At 39.3% G+C, this 22,062-nt stretch overlaps 1 protein-coding gene across 1 annotated transcript; it reads left to right on the top strand.

Moving 5' to 3' along the window:
• Positions 1 to 81: 81 nt before the first annotated feature.
• TFAM (transcription factor A, mitochondrial) lies at positions 82 to 14,430 on the top strand. Its single transcript, XM_070782149.1, has 7 exons — positions 82 to 325; positions 899 to 1,017; positions 2,506 to 2,576; positions 2,985 to 3,134; positions 7,270 to 7,365; positions 11,052 to 11,108; positions 11,589 to 14,430. Exons 1-7 carry the CDS (start codon positions 225 to 227, stop codon positions 11,733 to 11,735), a joined length of 741 nt encoding a protein of 246 aa, XP_070638250.1. The 5' UTR covers positions 82 to 224; the 3' UTR covers positions 11,736 to 14,430.
• The last annotated feature ends 7,632 nt before the right edge of the window (positions 14,431 to 22,062 follow it).

The following is a 22,062-nucleotide window of genomic DNA, read 5'->3' as shown; positions in this document are numbered from 1 at the left end:
TCCCGCCCACCAAGGAAGCCAGTACAGCGCCTGCGCCTTCTACCTTGCCCCGCCTCCTAGCTAATCGGAAGTTAGCCGATTTCCCATAGTGCCCCGCGAGTGGCGGGCATGATAGTAAATCCGGTAGGCTCTCTGGCGGGTTTAAGTCGGCTTTGTTGCGGTTTCTCTTGTGCCAGGGCGCTGTAGGGAATTGGGGCCTGGTCAGTGCTTTGTCTGCGGATGCAATGGCGCTTCTCCGGGGCGTATGGGGCGTGCTGAATGCGCTGGGAAAGTCAGGAGCGGATCTCTGCGCGGGCTGTGGCAGTCGACTGCGCTCTCCCTTTAGGTAAGCCTGCTTGCCTGCACCTTCGGAGGCGGAAGGGTTCAGGACGCCTTGGGGTTAGAATGTAGACGCTGTTCTCCGCTTTCTGTCCCCCCTGAAATAGTCAGGACTGACTTGGCCCTGTGATTCCGACCTCGACCTTGCCAAGGGGATGATAGCTTTGAGACGAGGCCTTACTGCTTCAGTACCCCTTGCCTTCCTTCCGGTCACCTTTCCCCTCCTCCCGTCCCTCCTCATTCTCGTACCTTGGAGCACCGGGTTCGTTGTCCCCTGCGAAGTCGCCGCAAGAGTCTCCTGCCTTCATCTAGCCATTGAGGCGAAGCCCAGGAGCTGGAGATACATGCTTTCCTTCACTCTCTGCCCTTGCTAGGGGGTTAGGGCTTTTGAGACTTCAGTTTTGCAAGCTCTTTCCCCTGGATAGGACAGGATTTTAAATATCATTAGTGTTCTTGCCGAAGGTGTTAGGTGTCAGATATGTAGCATCTTGATATCTTGCTTGGCATCTGTGTGCACGTAATTATGAATACAGGTACTTAAATGTTTAACACTGGTTATTTTCTTTTTATTTATATGTAGTTTTGCGTATGTTCCAAAATGGTTTTCATCCAGCTTGAGTGGTTATCCAAAGAAGCCCATGACTTCATACGTTCGATTTTCTAAAGAACAGCTGCCCATATTTAAAGCTCAGAACCCAGGTAAGGAGTTTGGGTTATATACTCTTCTCTGATGTACTAAAGATGCCACTAAGCAGTTAAATTGCAGACTTGATTTTCAGTATCAAGGCATCTGTTGAATGCAGAAACATAACCATTCTGTGTGATGGCCTGTAAAATAGATATAACATGGGCTTGTATGAAAGCCACCTGCCAATGCAGGAGACATAGGAGTCGCGGGTTCAATCCCTGGGTAGGGAAGATCCCCTAGAAAAGGGAATGGTGACCCGCTCCTTTATTCTGGCCTGGAAAATTATGGACAGAGGAGCCTGGCAGGCCACAGTCCATGGATTTGCAGAATCAGACACGACTGAAGCGACCTAGCAGGCATGCATAAGGAATCAGTGTAAGCACAGCAGTAAGGTAATTTTACCAAATAAAAATGCTTTAAATGTAATTGAGAACTGGTGAAAGCTATTTTAAAAATAGCATGTAGAATGCAAAGTACTTAGGAAAGAGGATAAAAAAGCTGAATTTGGGGCCTTGTGGCCATTGGCCCAGAGGACCATTGACGAATCATTTTACCTCTTGCTTAGCTCCTGCTTCTCCCACTGCAAATTATTAATAAAGTTGCAGTGAAATAATTTATGTGGATGTGTTGCATAAACTTGAAAGCTGAATACAGGTTATTGTTAATTTTAAGAGCTTTTTGACTGAAAGCCAGTTGAATTTCTGAAAGATTTCCAGTTAGGTTTGTTGACTCCCTAGAAAGACTGGGTCCTTATTGGGGCTGTAGTGTAAAGATAGTGACCAAATTAGTAATTGCTGAGCTTTTCTTATAATTCCTAAAGCTTTTTCATATGCATTATATCACAGGGCACTTATGAAAATCATGTGAGCTGTAATAGTCACGTAAAGAACTGGTTTAAGAGACATGCTTCAGTACTCACATCTTTTGAAATGTAGGAGTTGAAACTAACAAGTAGTTTGTTAAATCATTTATACCTTGTCATTCCAGTTAAGATGGGAAGGAAATGGAGAAAAATTATTTGGTTTTAGAATAATTTAGCTTGTTTGCAAACAATATTTCTGTAATTTAGATACAGGTGGTGTTATATGAATCAAGACTATATTTTGTTGTTTAGTCAGGTTTTATGAACTTGGTCATTCCTGAAAGACTTGAAAAAAATGTTTTTGATTGAAATATGAAGTAGAAAACTTGTAGACACTGATTCCCCAATTGCTTTAACTTAGTAATCAATTCCTGAGGACCATTTTGGTGGTAAGTGGTACTATTCCTTAATTTAATCATTAGATAATAGACTTTAATAATGTTAGATAAAATATTAAATTATTTATTGTACTTAAATTAGTTGGTTAAAGAAAAACTAAATAATTTTAAGTTGTGTGTGGTAAAATGTCTGTAAAAATACTTAATTTTAGAGCTAATGGATTATTCTTTCCTGAAAGTCTTTAGAAATTGATCCAGAGATGTAAAATGGTGATATCAATTTTTATTTCATTTCATAGATGCAAAAAATTCAGAACTAATTAAAAAAATTGCCAAGCTATGGAGGGAACTTCCTGATTCAGAGAAAAAGGTAAGCATATAAATTTTTAACATTGCTGACCAGTTACTTTGCAGGTAAGGACAACTGTCATGTCCTTTAAGGAAAAAGATGACCCAGAGTTTTTTTTTTTAACGTTTGTTATCTCAAAGGAATGTCATACTTTCTCATCCACATAAATGATGAGAATATGGATAAATGGCAGTGGTGATGAAGCGTTGGTTTTTGAAGCAATTTGAAGTTGGAGGCCAGTTGCTAGACCTTCACCTTGGATAACACATTTGAAGAACACGTGATTTATAAGTGGGATTTCAGAGTGCATTTTCCACTTGGTGGTTCAGTCAGTTTGCTGAAGTTACGCAGTTGTCCTTCCCCGTCAGGTGTGCTATGTTTAATTAGCCAGCAATAGTTTATCAACTTCTTATTTGGATTTTTTTATAGATATATGAAGATGCTTACAGGGCAGACTGGCAGGTATACAAGGAAGAGATAAACAGAATTCAAGAACAACTAACTCCAAGTCAAATGGTATCTTTGGAAAAAGAAATCATGCAGAAACGTTTAAAAAAGAAAGCGTTAATAAAAAAGAGAGTGAGTATGGTTGGCATAAAACTGAAATTTGGCAAAAAACTGAAATTTATATATCTATAAATACAGGTTTGCTTTTTTTCCTTTGGCAAAAAACTGAAATTTATGTATCTATAAATACAGGTTTTTTCCCTTGTTTTGGTGACGTGGTAGAGAATGACTTCAGTTAGGAAAAAATAGGATAGTTTCCTTCTGCCACTAGGACCACGTGCCTTTGAGTATGTTGTAAACCGTTTTTGCTCCTTTTGGATGTGTCTGAGTTCGAGATACATAATTAGGACTGGTGTGAAAGCTGTAGGAACAGAGTTAGGAAACAGGAAGATCAGGAATAGCAAAAGTCTTGATTCTCTGTCATTTCTAGAGTACCTTACTGATTTGAATTGTTCTATAGGTGATGGTGAATTTGATTCTGAATATTGCTGAATGGACTGAATTCATTAACTTATCAATGTTTTAAAAATACCTATTGTAGATAATAAAATTAAAGTGCCTTTAGGATGAAATTCAATTTTTCCTCATTAAAAATCCCACATGGTTCAAAATTAGTGGCTTCCAGTTTAAGGTATTAGTCCATATAAATTCTATTGTTTGACAGACTACATCTTTCCATACTATTAGGTGTGAGGTGGTGAACTTGCTGATCCAGTATATATACCATAAAAAATGATCATCAGAGCAAAAGCTTACTTCTCTGAAAAAGTAGATTCCAGCCTTTAGTATGAAGTGATGGAATCTCTCTTCCTGATCGCTGTGTCTTAAGCCCTCCTAGCTCTTGGGTTGAGGACTCACCCAATTTCAAGTCAATGATAGTAATCGGAGACTGCTAATCCAATCAGTAAAAGGAAGCCAGAAAAAATAGGGATGGTATTTGGAGGGTGGAAAACTAGGGTTTATTCTCTCTTGAGCTCTCCCTTGCTCTTTAATGCACCCAACTAGTACTTTGAGTGGGGAGGACCAGAAATGAAGATTGAGCAGATATAAGGAGTTTCTTATTCAGGTATTTCTGTTCCTTTCTCTGTTGTATTCCAGTTCAGTTCAGTTGCTCAGTTGTGTCTGACTCTTTGGTACCCCATGGACTGCAGCATGGCAGGCCTCCCTGTCCATTAGCAACTCCTGGAGGTTACTCAAACTCATGTCCATTGAGTTGGTGATGCCATCCAACCATCTCATCCTCTGTCATCCCCTTCTCCTCCTACCTTCAATCAGGGTCTTTTCCAGTGAGTCAGTTCTTCGTACCAGATGGCCAAAGTATTGGAGTTTCAGCTTCAGCATCAGTCCTTCCAGTGAATATTCAGGACTGATTTCTTTTAGGATGGACTGGTTGAATCTTCTTGGAGTCCAAGGGGCTCTCAAGAGTCTTCTCCAACACCACAATTCAAGACATCAATTCTTGAGCGCTCAGCTTTGTTTATGATCCAACTCAACATCCATACATGACTACTGGAAAAACCATAGCCTTGACTAGACAGACCTTTGTTAGCAAAGTAATGTCTCTGGCTTTTTAATATGCTGTCTAGGTTGGTCATAACTTTCCTTCCAAGGAGCAAGCATCTTTTAATTTCATGGCTGCAATCACCATCTGCAGTGATTTTGGAGCCCAAAAAAATAAAGTCTGACACTGTTTCCACTGTTTCCCCATCTATTTCCCATGAAGTGATGGGACCATATGCCATGATCTGTTTTCTGAATGTTGAGTTTTAAGTCAACTTTTTCACTCTCCTCTTTCACTTTCCTCAAGAGGCTCTTTAGTTCTTTACCTTCTGCCATAAGGGTGGTCTCATTGGCATATCTGAGGTTATTGATATTTCTCCCAGCAGTCTTGATTCCAGCTTGTGCTTCATCCAGCCCAGCGTTTCTCTTGCATGTGTGCTATACATATTGTAGTTGTCCAGTAGGGGTTGGATGTTCTTTTTTTTTCCCTCTTCAGTCTTTGTTCTCTTTACTTTCGGATTTTCGAGGATTTTTTTTTTTTTTTTAGCCATGCTGTGTGGCTTTTGGGATCTTAGTCCCTTGACCAGGGATTGAATGTGTGCCCCCTGCAGTGGAAGGTTGGAGTCCTAACCACTGGACTGCCAGGGAATTCCCTTTATCTCCAGCACTTCTTTTGGGTTCTTTCTTATGATTTCCCTCTGCTTACAATGCCTGTTCTTGCAGGCTGTCTAGAATCCTTACCATATTAATCACAGTTGTTTTAAAATCCTGGTCTGATAATTTTGTATCCCTGCCAGTTCTGATGCTTGTTTTGTTTCTTTATGTTAGGCTTTTTGTCTTTTAGTATGCTTTGGGATTTTTTTTCTTGATAGTTAGACATATGATGTGCTGGGTAAAAGGAACTGCTGTATATGGGCCTTCGTAATGTGGTAAGGCATGGGGCAGGGGAAGCATTCTACAATCTTATGATTAGGTCTTGGTCCTTTAATAAGGGCTTCCTTGGTGACTCAGTGGTAAAGAATACACCTGCCAATGCAGAAGATCAGTCGGGAAGATCCCCTGGAAAAGGAAATGGCTACCCACTCTAGTATTCTTGCCTGGGAAATCCCATAGACAGAGGAGCCTGGTGGGCTACAGTCCCTGGGGTTGCAAAAGAGTCAGATATGAGTTAGCAATTAAAACACAAAAAACCCTTTAATGAGCCTGTAGCTTTGTGCTTAGGTGGTACAGGATGGCTAAAGTGAGCTGCAGTCTAGTATTTCCTTTCATTGAGGTCTTTTAGGCTCTTGATAGTATACCAGCAGGTTAGGTTCTTAATGTTTATTTGTGTGTTTATTTTTTATTTGACTGCACCAGATCATTAGTTGCAACACGTGGGATCTAGTGTCCCAACCATAGATTGAATCCCAACCCCCTGCATTGGGAGCACAGTCTTAACCGGTAAACCACCAGGGAAGTCCCAGCAGATTAGGTTCTGATTAACTAGTTTCCCTTGAGGGCAGGCCTTGTTAAGAATAATAAAGTACTCTGGCATTTCGAAATGATTCCTTTTCTTCCTGCTGAAAGCAAGAGGGTTTTTTTTTTCCCTTGATATTTACTGTGGGAATCTGGTCAAGTTCCTGGAGAAAAACCTCAGAGTATTATGAGGCTTTCCTATGAGTGGTGGTAGCTCTCAGAGCTGTCCACATGGAGCTTCCAGCAGTCAGTCAGCTGTGGTTCAGTTTCCTCCACACCACTGGTTTCCATTCCTCTATCTGTTCCAGTAAGTCTCGACTCCCTGTGTTCACCTGTCTGTGTCTGTCTCCAATCTTGAGAGCAGCACTTCACCCTGTGTCCCCTCTTCAGTGGATCCAAGAGAGTTGATTTTGCAGTCTGATCAGCTTTATACTTATTGGATGGAGTGCTGACTTCCAAACTCCTTACATGTAGAACCAGAAACTTAGAAGTCTGAGTGACTTTTCCGTAAGACTTCCATTTGCTCTCCCTGTTGGAATTTTTCTTCCCATTAGATTCCCAGTTCCAGCTACTTGCAGTTTAGGTGAGAGGTGGGGGCCAGGCAGTTGCAAGTGAAGCACCTGGAAGAAATAGCTAGCAGTGGCTCTAGAAACAGAAGGGGAGATGCCTCCTCTCCCGAGGGGCTCAGGGCTGAGAGAGTGACCTCCATATGTAAATCAGAGGAGCCCTGCTTATGAATGAAAGTTGGGTTCGTTATTGACTGTAAACCAAATTGCCATTAAAACCCCCATCGTTTTATAAATTTCTATCTAAGTTCAGAAACTCGGTAGGTTAGGATGAGGCAGTGGCCTTCATTAGACAATGCAGCAAATGCGCCAATGTTCTTGAGTTGTCAAGTGGGGGTACGTAGTGCTTTGTCCAAGGAGAAGTGGTGCCTTACAAGGATAAAACGGGTTTTTTTTTAATGTTTAAAAAGATTTTGTACATACTGCTCATTTATTCAGTTCATGGAGACCATAAACATAATATGTAAAGGAAATGTTTCTGTATGAAAAGTAACTTATAAAATCTATTAGGATTTTCAAAACAGTACTAATCAAAAATTCTTATCCCAAGAGGGAACAATCGCATACTCATAATGTTCATTTTAAAGAATATTCTGTAATTCATGGTAGTGAATGAAGTTTCTCTAGGTAAATTTAAGTATCATAGAGTTGAAAACTTTATCTCACCTTTCATTTTTTTTACTCAGGAGTTAACAATGCTTGGAAAACCGAAAAGACCTCGCTCAGCTTATAACATTTTTATAGCTGAACGTTTTCAGGAAGCTAGGGATGGCACATCACAGGTAAAACAAAACTCTGTATGTTTTAAAAATGTTTACTCTAATTTTTAAAATAATATAGACAGGAAACTTTAGGGGTGCAACCTGTCAAGTGGTGAAAAAAAGTGGTAAATTACTATAAAGAAATAGTATATATAAATAAGACCTAAAAATCCTTTTTCTTACCACATAAAATGTTTAAAATTTGAATGTGTTATATATACATATTCAGCCATGTATATACATAGTCAACTTTTTAAATTAAAAAACAAAATTTTCACCTTTATAGGAGTGTTCAAGTTCTGGAGACTTTTCTTATCCAGCACTTCTGAATGGTTTTACAATCACTGGGAAAGAATGAGAGAGAGAGGTATAATGTTTCATACTGGGATTTGAGTGTGGCTTCATGTTACGCCCTTTAAACATTTTTGGTTATCCCATGGGAATGTATTATATTACACATATGAATGGTATCTATGTCTGCAGAAAGAAGAAAACAGCTTGTCATTCTTGCTGTGGCTTAGTCTTTCCTTTATTTCCTTTTTAGAGGCTCCAAATTGTCAGTTGTACTATTCCTCTTATAATATGCCATGGTAAGAAAAGTTGTCTGCTCGGATTCCTAATTCTTGTCAGTGTGAGATGGAGGTTTTTGCCACTCTGATTCTTTGGGTTATTTAGATCTGTAGTTCATTTCACAGATCCTGTTGGACATATGATTAAATGATGTGTATATGTAACGTATTTTTCTGGCTATATATGATTTCACTGACTACTTCCCTTGGGATTTTATTTTCCTTTTGAAAAGTAGTACCATTTTATTTAGTGTTGTAGGACATCGTAGGTTACTTCTGAAAAACAAAAAGGGGATCTTCTCGGACCAGGGGTTGAACCCATGTCTCCTGCATTGGCAGGTGGATTCTTAGCACTGAGCCACCAGGGAAGCCCTGGATTTTAAATTTAGTTTCCATGGCCCTACATTACTAAAACAGCAAGCCTGTTTATTTTTTTAGTTGGAATTTGCTCAGTCACTAACTAACTTTGGATTTCATTTTATTAGTATAAGAAGGTTTTGTGTTAGAGAATCCTTCTGAATCAGTAGTTCTCAACTCTGACTGCATCTTGGAATCACCTCAGAAGCTTCCTGGCTGGCCTTTATCTCTGAAATTAAAATTAATTTAATTCTATCATTTTTATTCATGTAAAAAAGTGCATTCTCGTAGTTTTAAAGAATCAAATGAGGCTTGTTATGAAAGATACAAGTTTCCCTGTGCCGTCATGTTCCTCACTCCAGAAGCAAATGCATTCTGTTTTAGTTGATTCTTGTAGTATTTACCCCCATGTCTCTAAGTAATGTTCCTCCATTGTCACGTCCTGATTTTTCTAAAATTCTAAGTGTTACCTATATTTTAGGCATTCCCTCTCACTGTGTAAGGTGAGCGTTAACTCTGTCTCATTGCACTGTTCACTCTTCTGTCAGTCTGCCTCCCAATATAGTTACATAATTTGGGTTAGATCAGTATTGAGTACTTAATACTATTATGTGTGCATGCTAATTTGCTTTAGTCATATCCGACTCTTTGTGACCCTGTGGACTGTAGCCTTCCAGGCTCCTCTGTCCATGGGATTCTAGAGACAAGAATACTGGAGTGGGTTGCCATGCCCTCCTCCAGGGGATCTTCCTGACCCAGGGATCAAACCAGTGTCTCTTAAATCTCCTGCATTGGCAGGTGGATTCTTTACCACTAACGCCATCTGGGAAGCTCAGTGGCTCAGCCGGTAAAGAATCTGCCTGGAGAGGAGAGCCGGGTTTGATCCCTGGGTCAGAAAGAATCCCCTGGGGAAAGGAATGGCTACCTACCCCAGTATTCTTGCCTGGAGAGCACCAGGGACAGAGGAGCCTGGAAGGCTATGGTCCATCGGGTTGCAGAGTTGGACGCAACTAAGCGACTAACGCTTTCTGCACTTAGAGCGTGGGATTAGCTCTGCTTTTCTGCTCCCCAAAGGCTGTGTTGGTAGTGTCCTTTCCTATTGTCTTTGTCGCTGTGGATTTTATGCCTTTAGAAATTTTAGTTGTTTAATTAAAAAAAATAAATCACAGAAATGAATTGCTTACAGTTCTGAAGGTTAAAAGTCCACGATCAAGGCCACATCCTGGTGAGGGCCCTCTTCTGCTTCATAGCTGGCACCTTCTCTCTCTGTGTCCTCACATGGTGTGAGTGCTCATTTAATGTGATTTTAGATAGCACCAGAAGTAAATACCTTCCCATCCCTTTAATTTGTTTTCCATGAATTAGTTTTTTAGGTGAAAGATTGTTTATGCATGCAGCTTCATAAATTATTGTTTAACACACTGAATATGAAACTTGTGGATTAAATATAAGCAAAAAGATACGTTATGAAAGAACTAAAAGCATGAAAGCAATTCTTTCCAAAGCTAAGAGAGCAGTTATTTAATGAGTAACCATCCCTGAATATACTAGATGTATTTATAAAGGGAAGCTTAAAATACTCAAAATAGGCTCAGATACCATCTGGGTACCTCACTTTTTGTTGATAGGAAAACAAAATTCAGTGAAAGTTCTGGTCAGAATAGTGAAGTTAATAGTTCTAACTCTACTTCTTAAAATCACTGATGATATCCTCCTGCCTTTAATAGGCACTTTTCATCCCCCTCTCCCTCACATTCTCCGCCTGTCTCTCTCCTTCTTCTCTGCTCCTCATTCTCCACCCGCCCATTTTCCTCTTCAGTCTTTGCTCTCCGGTAGCAGCACCACAGGCTGTGTGAGGTGTACTCACTGTCTCTCTGCCTCTCCTCCAAATGTGGGATTCCTGCATCCCTTTAATTTTATAGATTAAAGCTCCCAAGCCTAAGGGAGGTCATAGAACTTTTTCCGGGTCACATAGTTAAGCTCAGCTGTGTAGGAGGAGAATCGGCGCTGTGTTGCTCCTGTGGTGACAACTGAAACACAGTGCACAGACATGAGAGGTCAGAGAGCACTTAAGCCACAGAGGAGACAAAACAGTATTTGAGGCTAGTCTGTGACAGAGTAGCTTATATTTGAATATTAATATCTTTGAATTCAAAAAGATAAATATCTGCACAAACAAAGGAACCATCAACAAAATGAAAAGTAATCCTACCAAATGGGAGAAAATAATTTGCAAATAATTTAGAGAACTCATATGACTCATTCCCCCACCCCCGAAGAAAAAAATCTGATTAAAAAATGGGCAAAGGATCCGAATAGATATTTTCCCAAAGAAGACTTAGAGATGGCTAACAAGTATATGAAAAGGTGCTCAACATCATTGTCAGGGAAATGTAAAGCAAAACTACAATGAAGTACTCCCTCATATTTGTTAGAATGGCTCTTATAAAAAACAAGTACTACTGAAGCTGCAGTAGAAGGGGAACCCTTGTGCTGAAACAGTAACTCAGAACACATAGACATTAGCAACACGTTGGTGACTGCGCGAGTTGCTGGGAGGGGTGGGAGGGCAAAGGTGGTCGAAGGGCACAGACTTCACAAGCGCTGCACTGCACACCTGAATGTATTGTTACATGTCAGTTACAGCTCAGAGTTTTGAGGAGTCTTTGCCTGTGATTCTTGATATCTGAGTGTGTGTGGTTGGAATGAATAATAAAACAGCATCTTTCTTCAATCACTGAAGTCCCTGTATCTGGTACTTAAGTGTATATTGTTTTACAGGTAAAGCTGAAAGCTATAAATGAAAACTGGAAAAATCTCTCTAATTCTCAAAAGCAAGTAAGTAGTATGGTTTTAGTCCCAAGTGCCTAGTTAGAGTATCTGTGAGAATATATCAGGGCAAGGCTTGATTCATGTGAAAACAACTTTATATTACACAGTGTTTTAAAATCATTGTCATATGCTTGGAACCAGTTTGGCTTTTTTCTTTTGGTAGTTTTTGATTCCATATCAAACTGGTATTTAAAACAGTGTCCCTCGTAACTTAGTGTCATCATATCCAGTAATGATCACACCCTGCCCCTGTTGCTTTTCCACACTCCAAACCCTGAAATTGTAGCGACTTCATGAATACTTAAAAACCTTTATCTCTTATCTGTTTCTCATCTAATTTTTATCTCACAAGAATATTTCTTTCCAGCCCCCCTTTAACATATAGAATAGTAAAATAATTTCTAGAATATTTTTGGAGAGCATCCCAGAAATTAACTCCAAAGATTCCTCTAAAGAAATCATTTTAACAATTACACTCTTTCTCAGGTATATATTCAGCTTGCTAAAGATGATAAAATTCGTTATTATAACGAAATGAAATCTTGGGAGGAACAAATGATGGAAGTTGGACGAGAAGATCTTATACGTCGCTCAATTAAATACCCAGCAAAAAATGACCCTGAGAAGTTTTAAAATAGAAGATTGAGTTATGTTCATAATGGATAGACATAAGAAACCAACTAGGTCTCAATACCGGAAGCTGTTGTAAAATTAGAATGGATAAAGTTCGTGAACATTTATATTTAATTCCTTTTCTGTAGCCCATGGACTTCTGCCAGCCAATTCAATACATTTTGTATTGGTGTCTTGCTTTTGAAAACCCAAACAGATAAGACTTCATGTGGAATTTATTTTGTGTTTAGGAACTACTGAGCATCAAAATAATCCATGAAATGTAGCAGTGAATCATTTTACCTTTGATAAAGGTAAATCAGACTGTGAAGTTTTTTTATACTTGGTGATTATGGAAAAAATATTCTTGTTTCCTTATATTATGGAAGCAGGAGTTTCCTATTCATAAGTATCTCAAAGTTTGTAGAAGCCATAGTGTTCTATGATATAATTGCATTTTTAAAAGAGCATCCAGAACTCATGCTGGTAAATTCCAAATCCTGGGTATAATTCATATTATAATCAGACTTGATGGTTGTACATGTGAGGAATTACTGGTATCAGTTGCAGCTTTTATAAAAGGTATAGATTTATAAACCTTTTCCTCATTATCTTTTTCCTAAATTAAAAACTAAAAAATCTATGCATATTGTTTTATATTGCATAGAATAAAAATTATGTGTTTCCTAATTATGTTTTAAGGTGAAACATTCATTTTATAGCTTTCTGGGATTTTTGTTTGTTTTTTTAAACAAAGTAGGAGTTTGTATACTGAATTATTTTTTCTCTTATGTAAATATATTTATCCAGAAAGTAGAGAACTTATTTGGTGTAAGTTTTAAAATGAGAGATCTAAAAAAATCATGTCTCCAAAGTCTCTCAAATTGGAACCTATAATTTTTAAACATTTGCATAACATATAAAAGCCTGTATAATAATTAATAGCCAGTTCTAGCCTGATGCCCACATCCAGCCCACTGCCTGCTTTTCTTGGCCTTGTCAACTAAGAATTGTTCACAGTTTTAAATAGTTAAAAAAAACTAAGCATACTTCAAGACACATGAAAATTAATATGAAATTCAGTGTCCATAAAAAAATGTTTTATTGGAACACAGCCACACTCATCGATTATGGCTGTTTTTGTACAATAGTGCAGTTGACTTGGTTGCTACAGAGAGGTGCAGCCTGCAAAGACTGACCCGTATAGTGTGGAATGAGATGCTCTTAAGTTACTTGCTGTGGCTCAGTAAAATACATCTTAACAGTTTTCCAGTTAGCATTTAAACCTTACCCCTTCTAGCATTTGATTATCTTCTTAACAAGAGTCAAAGGTTTTTCAAAATCCACACCACCTTTTTGAGCAAAATATTCAACTGTCATCATCAGTTCACATGAATTTATAACTCAAAATTTATATATTTACTTTGTATTTTGCAAAAATATGCAAAAAAAAATAAAAGTGTATATTCTACATCTCCAGAAAGAAGATTTTTGAAGTTTGTGGATAGAAAATAAGTAAAAGAATCACTAAAAAATGACTTGTTACGTACTGAACTTGGCAAAGGTCAGGACTGTAGGGAAAACTACAACTTAAGAGGACTAGCCTAAGATTTAAATATATGGAGCTGTTTGAAGTTTTCAGGCGGCTTTGCTCTCTGAATGGTAATGCAGGACACAGCCTGCCAGTATGTAAATGACCCTTGGTCTGAGGCTAGAGTGTTCTGGGGAAGAAGAGAGGGAAGAAAAGGACACGTGCTAGTGTCTCTCCCAAGCTTTCTCAGTTAGGTTTCCAGGAGAGAATTAAGCCCTAATTCCCTGGGGCATCTAGAATGGTACCGATTTTGTACCAGCCTTAGGAGAATGGAGAAAATAATCACTCAAATAATTTACTGTGTTTTGTGCTTCAGATGAGCCCAGGGAGCACATGGGAGTCGATGTTTATAATATTATAGAATGGGTGAGGAAGAGAAATGAATTATAAACTCCTGTAGCACAAATGTATAAAACACATCTGCGTACTTACCTTCTGAGCTCTAGGCATTTAGCTGCCTGTACTGTTTTACACCGAACACATTCAAATATCCAGTGTCTACGTTCTCATGTATATACTTAATATAGGGAGGACAGGTATGAAACAGTGAAAGGAGCTGTAGCAAAACCGTTTTGTTTCTAAAAGGGTGTCATTGTTAATACTTTAAATATTAGGATAATCTGATTTCACACCTTTCTTAATAAACTTCAGTACATGGCATACCATGTATTAAATGCCATCCAAAACAGAGTATTTGTATATACAAATACTCTGTTATGAAGAATGAGAGTGTATATCAATAACCAGTGGCTAGGTGTGTAACCGGTGGCCATTCTTATATTGGCTGAACAAGAAACTAAAAGCTAAAGAATTGTGACCAGGGAAAAGATGCTTAAGTGAAAACGCGTTTATGCTGTCTGAGCAGTCAGTCACAGAGACGCTTATGTTCACTAGAGTACCAGTATTAGATTTTATAAAACAATTGACAAGGGTGTGTGTAATTATTTTCTGATGTTTAAGGTATATGTGCAGATTCAGCCTACTGTAATAATGTAATTTTGCCATTGCTTTTGGCTAACTCCTTTTTTGGAAATGCCCTTTTTTTTTTTAATGTATATGCTTTTTTAAATAGTTGGCCATGAATGTGTATATTTACATTTCTGAATTAAAATGCAGTTAAAGTAACTGGCAAGTTTTATTGATATTTGTGACATTTACTGTACCTGAAATTAATCACCACCAGATTGTCCGAAAGCAGCAGGAACTTCTTATATAGGTAAGTAATTAATTTCCATTATTTCTCTTAATTTTACCAATCTTTTTACTGTAAGACTACTCCAACAACAACAACAAAAATACTCTTTTCTTTCCTTTTCTCTCCTCACAGCCACTATTCCTCTTCCTTTTCAAAGCACCAAGCTCTTACAGACAAATTTGAAAACGTTACAAGTGCAGATAATATGTTTTGAAATTTTAAAGCAGTAATACTCTTTTAAATTGAACTTTGGGGAAGAATAAGAAATGAACGTATTTATTATTATTTTCAATTTGTAAAATTTTCCAAATAGTAAAACTGTACAAAGTTAGTATCATCATTCTCTCACATTGTTCACAAATAAAATATTTTTGGTAATCATTGATTATATTTGATGGGAAATACATAAAACATGAAACCATCTTCTAGCACATTAAAAATACTTTAAAAAAATTTTACTGGCTAAAAAACTACATACTTAAAATTGACTGTAAACAAAAATTTTAAATAGGCTAAACATTTAAAAATTACCCTAATGGCAGAAAGTAAAGAAGAACTAAAGAGCCTCTTGAAGGTGAGAGAGGAGAGTGAAAAAGCTGGCTTGAAACTCAACATTCAAAAAACTAAGGTAATTGCATCTGTTCCCATCACTTTATGGCAAATAGAAGAGGAAAAATTGGAAGCAGTGACATGTTATTTTCTTGGATTCCAAAATCACTGTGGATGGTGACTACAGCTGTGAAATTAAAAGACACTTACTCCTTGGAAGGAAAGCTATGACAAATCTAGACTGTATTAAAAAGCAGACATTACTTTGCTGACAAAAGTCTGTATAGTCAAGGCTGTTTTTCCAGTAGTCAGGTACAGAAAAGTGAGAGCTGGACCATAAAGGAGGCTGAGCACTGAAGAGTTGATGCTTTCAAACTGTGGCCCTGAGAAGACTCTTGAGAGTCCCCTGGACTGTAAGGAGATCAAATCTGTCAGTCCTAAAGGAAATCAACCCTGAATATTCATTGGAAGGACTAATGCTGAAGCTGAAGCTCCAATACTTTGGCCACCTGATATGAAGACCTGACTCACTGGAAAAGACCCTGATGCTGGAAAAAATTGAAAGCAAAAGGAGAAGAGGGTGGTAGAGGATGAAATGGTTAGAAACCAAACTGTGTCAGATGAAATTCGTCCACCTCTGAGCCCTGCAAAGGATTGCCTTTTGAGTACAAGTGCTGTTGCATTTTATGGGAATATAAATTATGCAAATTTGAAATAATATGAATATTTGAAAGTTGTATATTATGCACGACGTTTGAAATAGTGCAATATTAAAATTTTTAAAAGTGGCTTGGAGTCATAGAATTTCAAAACACTCTTGAACAGCAAAGTGAGGGCAGTGTTTGATATTACTATATGCAGTCACCTTTAACACAAAATTTAACTTTATCGTGTCAGTTTCCTATATATGTTGTGTATGTGCTTTGAAAGTTTTGTAAATGATCTGCTGACTTGTACTGCTATTTTAATATTCAGTGTTGTTATAATCCAAAAATTTTTTTTAAAAATAAGCTAACCCAAATATTCATTTAGGAGTGGTGGTAATGCTTGTGCTGTAAAACATTTCTAAAAACTGGTAACTCTGGAACAGAATCATGCTTTTAATAAAATTTAATTCTGATGCACTGTTTAGTTGGATTGATAGATAATAGCTTGGGATACTTACAACCTATGGAGCAGATTAAATCAAAACTTCTCTATCCTATTTGTAGTTCTATGATTTTTTTAATATAAATTTATTTTAATTGGAGGCTAATTCCTTTACAGTATAGTAAGTGTAATAAAATTGGTTTTGCCATACATCAACATGAATCCGCCACTGGTGTACACGTGTTCCCCATCCTGAACCCTCCTCCCACCTCCCTCCCCATACCATCCCTCCGGGTCATCCCAGTGCACCAGCCCTGAGCATCCTGTATCATGCATCGAACCTGGACTGGCAATTCGTTTCACATATCATATTATACATGTTTCACTGATGGACTCTGTGGGAGAGGGCGAGGGTAGATCTATGATTTGTAAGCGTTCTCTCTCTGGAACCCTCCTGGCAGCCAGTGGTTAAGACTGCAGTCCCATTGCACAGGGCATGGGTTTGATCTTGACCTGAACTAGGCTCCTGCATTCTGCCTGGCACAGCCGAAAACAAAAAAACAACAGAGGAATACCCTCTTTGCACTTTTTTCCAATGGGAAAATTAGTACTTGATGAGTGAATCTTGTCCACTCCACTGTGTATTATATAATGCATGGGTTTGTTGAATCTTGGCTTAAAAAAGACAGCTTCAAAAACCTAACACAACCTCTGTAAGACACTCTTAGGATGAGGCACTTAGAATATGGACTTTGTATTAGATGTTTTTTATGGTTAAATTTTATAGGTGGGATAATGGTATAGTGATTATGTAAAAGTATGTCCTTAGAAGATACAGGATGACACATTTAGGGCTCAAGTTTCATCACAAGTAAAGACACGTCTAGATAAAGCCATAGAAAGATACTAACGTCTGTTGATTCCAGATGAAGTATGCTACTCACTGAATCTTCTAAATTTTCTGTTTGAAATTGTTGAAATATTTGGACAATTTTAAATATATTGGGAAATATATTGACCAAGAAAATGTTTATATTGCTTACTGAAATTCTTATGGCTTGGAAATCCCATTTGAGTAAAACATGAAATGGTTGTGCATGTTACCTAGGAGAGATGATACTTTTTTCAGTTGTGCATTTTCACTTTGAACAGTTTTGTGTATTGCCAATGTCAACCGAAAAAGAATGCACAACCTAAAAACTGAGAGTCGTTTTTTACAACGTTCTTAGGACTTCAGGCCTGGGAGGCGGCCTCTCAAGTAACCTTGGGAAAACTGCTCCAAGGAGGCGAGGGGGTTAGCTAGGATATACAGGGGTTTTGCAACAAAGGGCAGATGGTCTGAATGATACAAAATTATTGTAAATTAAAGGAAAACCAAACATCTACAAAATTATTGTAAATTAAAGGAAAACCAAACATCGCAAGGAATTTAGCGCTTTTCTACACTTGGGAAGGTAGAAGAGTCTGGGCTCAAACCAATCCTTTGATACGCACCTCGGCTATCGGCCAGTATCCTGAGCTTCCTCAGGGCGCACCATGGGGTGTGGTTGCAATCTGAAGGCTGCCAGAAGGCGGGTATCCCTTATTTCCTTTCTGAGTTCCCTTCAGTTCAGTCGCTCAGTCATGTCCAACTCTTTGCGACCCCATGAATGCAGCACACCAGGCCTCCCTGTCCATCACCAACTTCTGGAGTTCACTTAAACTTACGTCCATCCAGTCAGTGATGCCATCCAGCCATCTCCTCCTCTCTCGTCCCCTTCTCCTCCTGCCCCCAATCCCTCCCAGCATCAGAGTCTTTTCCAATGAGCCAACTCTTCGCATGAGGTGGCTAAAGTACCAGAGTTTCAGCTTTAGCATCATTCCTTCCAAAGAACACCCAGGGCTGATCTGCTTTAGAATGGACTGGTTGGATCTCCTTGCAGTCCAAGGGACTCTCAAGAGTCTTCTCCAACACCACAGTTCAAAAGCATCAATTCTTCAGTGCTCAGCTTTCTTCACAGTCCAACTATCACATCCATACATGACCACTGGAAAAACCATAGCCTTGACTAGATGGACCTTTGTTGGCAAAGTAATGTCTCTGCCTTTGAATATGCTATCTAGGTTGGTCATAACTTTTCTTCCAAGGAGTGTCTTTTAATATCATGGTTGCAGTCACCATCTGCAGTGATTTTGGAGCCCAGAAAAATAAAGTCTGACACTGTTTCCACTGTTTCCCCATCTGTTTGCCATGAAGTGATGGGACCAGATGCCATGATCTTAATTTTCTGACTGTTGAGCTTTAAGCCAACTTTTTCACTCTCCACTTTCACTTTCATCAAGAGGCTTTTGAGTTCCTCTTCACTTTCTGCCATGAGGGTGGTGTCATCTGCGTATCTGAGGTTATTGATATTTCTCCTGGCAATCTTGATTCCAGCTTGTGCTTCTTCCAGCCTAGCGTTTCTCATGATGTACTCTGCATATAAGTTAAATAAGCAGGGTGACAATAAAAGCCTTGACATACTCCTTTTCCTATTTGGAACCAGTCTGTTGTTCCATGTCCAGTTCTAACTGTTGCTTCCTGACCTGCATATAGGTTTCTCAAGAGGCAGGTCAGATGGTCTGGTATTCCCATCTCTTTCAGAATTTTCCACAGTTTATTGTGATCCACACAGTCAAAGGCTTTGGCATAGTCAATAAAGCAGAAATAGATGTTTTTCTGGAACTCTCTTGCTTTTTCAATGATCCAGTGGATGTTGGCAATTTGATCTCTGGTTCCTCTGCCTTTTCTAAAACCAGCTTGAACATCTGGAAGTCCACGGTTCATGTATTGCTGAAGCCTGGCTTGGAGAATTTTGAGCATTACTTTACTAGCATGTGAGATAAGTGCAATTGTGCGGTAGTTTGAGCATTCTTTGGCATTGGCTTTCTTTGGGATTGGAATGAAAACTGAGCTTTTCCAGTCTTGTGGCCACTGCTGAGTTTTCCAAATTTGCTGGTATATTGAGTGCAGCACTTTCACAGCATCATCTTTCAGGATTTGAAATAGCTCCACTGGAATTCCATCACCTCCACTAGCTCTGTTCGTAGTGATGCTTTCTAAGGCCCACTTGACTTCACATTCCAGGATGTCTGGCTCTAGGTGAGTGATCACACCATCGTGATTATCTTGGTCGTGAAGATCTTTTTTATACAGTTCTTCTGTATATTCTTGCCACCTCTTCTTAGTATCTTAAGTTCCTGCGTTCCCTTGGGGCTCACCAATTAATGCTTAAAGGTGGCCACAACCACGGATGACCATGACGTCCTTTGTTTACTGATATGGCAGGCAGTATTCCATTTCTCCCAAGTAATTCTGAGAAGCTGGCATCATATTTTATCATGATTACTACAATTGCGACCACCACCACACTGAACTGCTGTGCCTCCTGGGAGAAGCCCTATTGTCAACAGGTTTTCAAACTTTGTGTTCTAGGTCTCTTCTCCCATCATTTCTTCCACCTGCGTCAGGATCTCAGCTGGAGGAACAGCCACCTCACATCCCCGTCCCTACTCTGATCCACGGTTTAGGTCTCACTGCCAGCTTGTGGCCAGGACACCGCCTGTAGGCCAGATGTGGAAGTGCCCTTCAAGTCGGACAGGCGCTCTGGCGCACCTCAGTCGGGTGCGGCGGGACTGAAGCGCTCTTGGGGCGTGGCCGGTGCGAACTGCAGGTCGAGCTTGCCTGAGGGCCTGCTTAGGCCTTCCCTTTTCCACTCTAATAGGTCAGGAAATATTCAGAGAGGCCAGCTAGTGCCTCAAAAACGCACCGGCAGCGGGAGACGGCGCTAGGATGCACATCTACGTTAGTGTCCTCGCCACAAAACAATCTGCTTAGCCTAGCGTTGTATCCGTCCCTGCACTGAGCTAGAGGACATAGCTTGCAGGAAAACGTGGACTCGCACCACGGGACACTTGTATTTCTGGGTTTCTGGGTGTTCCTTAAGGGCTCTGGGATCACAATTCATAATGAGTTATGGGCCTGGCCTGATGTGTCCAGCCTTTGTGTTTTCAGAAGTCCTGATTTGAATTTATTGAAAGACCGACCTGAGATTTGGGGGCTCTGGAAGTTGGAATCCTCAAGTAGGTTCCAACTAAAATGATTTTGTCCCTTAGGTTCAGCTCCTGGTTCCCAGGAACAAAGCCGATCTTGTAAGGTTAAGAGGAATCTCACCTGGAAAGTGGCTCATCCGAGTGGAGACTTCCCACCAGGACCACAGAACCCATGAGGAACAAGGCCAAGAAAGAGCAGATCCTAGATTTGCACAACTGATAGCACAAAGTAACCCTTGTGTTCTGCAAGCCTCCCTTCAGACTGTGACAACTTGTTTGAACTGGAGAGGAGAGATGAACTGGGCTGAGGCAAGGGGCAAATTTGCCTAGGACATTACATTTTTGAGGGTTTGAGAGAGCATAGTATGGGGAAAGATATACCACCTACCACTAAGAAAATGTTCTCTCAGACATTCTTAAAAGCCTTTGACTTATTTCAGATTCTCCACTCTTTCCAGTTCCTGAGGAGGCCTCACAACATGCCCCTTATCACATGGAGCACTGAGAGCTGTGTGTGCTTCCTTCATCCTCACTTCACAGACACAGGAAGTGAGTGAAGGAAAGAGCTTCCTGGATTACTTGTTTCTGCCTAGCACGAAAGATGAAGAAAACTCAGCCCCAGAGGATGAATGTTCAGGTCATCCCATTCTTAGCAGCCTAGCCAGTAGTCAGATTTTCAGACACAGTTAAGTCAAACTTAGTTTCTATCAAAAGACTGAGAAACTACTGCCAAGGTAGTTAAGGACCAAAAGATGTTTCTAAGGAGGACATTTCATCTAGCTAGTGTACGGAGCGTATAGGTAAGAGAACCGGGAAATGCAAGGCAGATCAGATCTCTTGTGATCTATTCTTTCTCCTCCAGCCCCACTCTTGTTCTCTACATGTAGTCTCCTTGATCCCACAGAAAATAACAGATCTAAAGTGAGTTATTCTTTTCCTCCTTCGTTTAGTGTCTTATATGAGACTTTATAGGGTTAGTAAGTTAGAATGGCAATACAGAAATAGATGAAAGCCAACTTCAAGGATAACATACAGGAACACATCAGCACCAGGATGAAGTAATATGCAGAAATACGCAGGTTCTATGCTGTTACTACTCTGTGCTATTGTTGACCCAGTTTGTCTGCGTTTTCTCATAGTCGTAGCAAAAATGCAAATATTGTCACATGATTTGTGTTGGCCCTTAAAGAAATCATCATGCTAATTCCTCATGAGACAGTAATCCTAAAAAAGTTTCTTTCCTAATCTTCCTGTAGGTATTACAGTAAATAATCTTTCAGTTGACTATGGGAAATGGGTGCAACCAGCTGCCTGCAATTGCTCCTCCTGGAAGCAGCACTTTGTGTTGAAGGAGAATTCAGTCAGTTCAGGTTTCTAGGGGATGCAAGACTGGTCTTACAGATCTCTTTGGCTTTGGTATGTAGGCAATGTTGGCTCCTAAAATAAGTTGGAATGGGTTTATTCCTAGAAGAGTTCATATAGATTGTTACTATGTCTTCCATAAATGTTTGGCAGAATTCACTTGTACCGTCTGGCCTGTACTTTGTGTGGGAAGGCTGTCAGCTACAAATATTAGTTTAATAGGGCTATTCAGTTTTCTCTTTCTTCTTGAGTGAGCTTTGGTAGTTTATACCTTTCAACAACTTTTTCTATTTCAACCAAGTGTTAGATTTATTGGCATAATTAATAAAATTTTATGCTACTTTAGCCACACCCCACACATTGTTATAATTCAAAATATTTTCAGATTTTCATTGTTATTTTCTCTTTATCCCATGGCTTATTTAGGAGTCATTAACTTAAACGTTTGGTGACTCTATATCTTCCTGTTAGCCATTTCTAATTAAGTTCTA

Source organism: Bos indicus, chromosome 28 (assembly GCF_029378745.1).
Source record: "Bos indicus isolate NIAB-ARS_2022 breed Sahiwal x Tharparkar chromosome 28, NIAB-ARS_B.indTharparkar_mat_pri_1.0, whole genome shotgun sequence".
Taxonomy (NCBI): Eukaryota; Metazoa; Chordata; class Mammalia; order Artiodactyla; family Bovidae; genus Bos; species Bos indicus.
The sequence above is the reverse complement of the archived record's forward strand: the minus strand, read 5'-3'. Positions and strand labels throughout refer to the sequence as shown.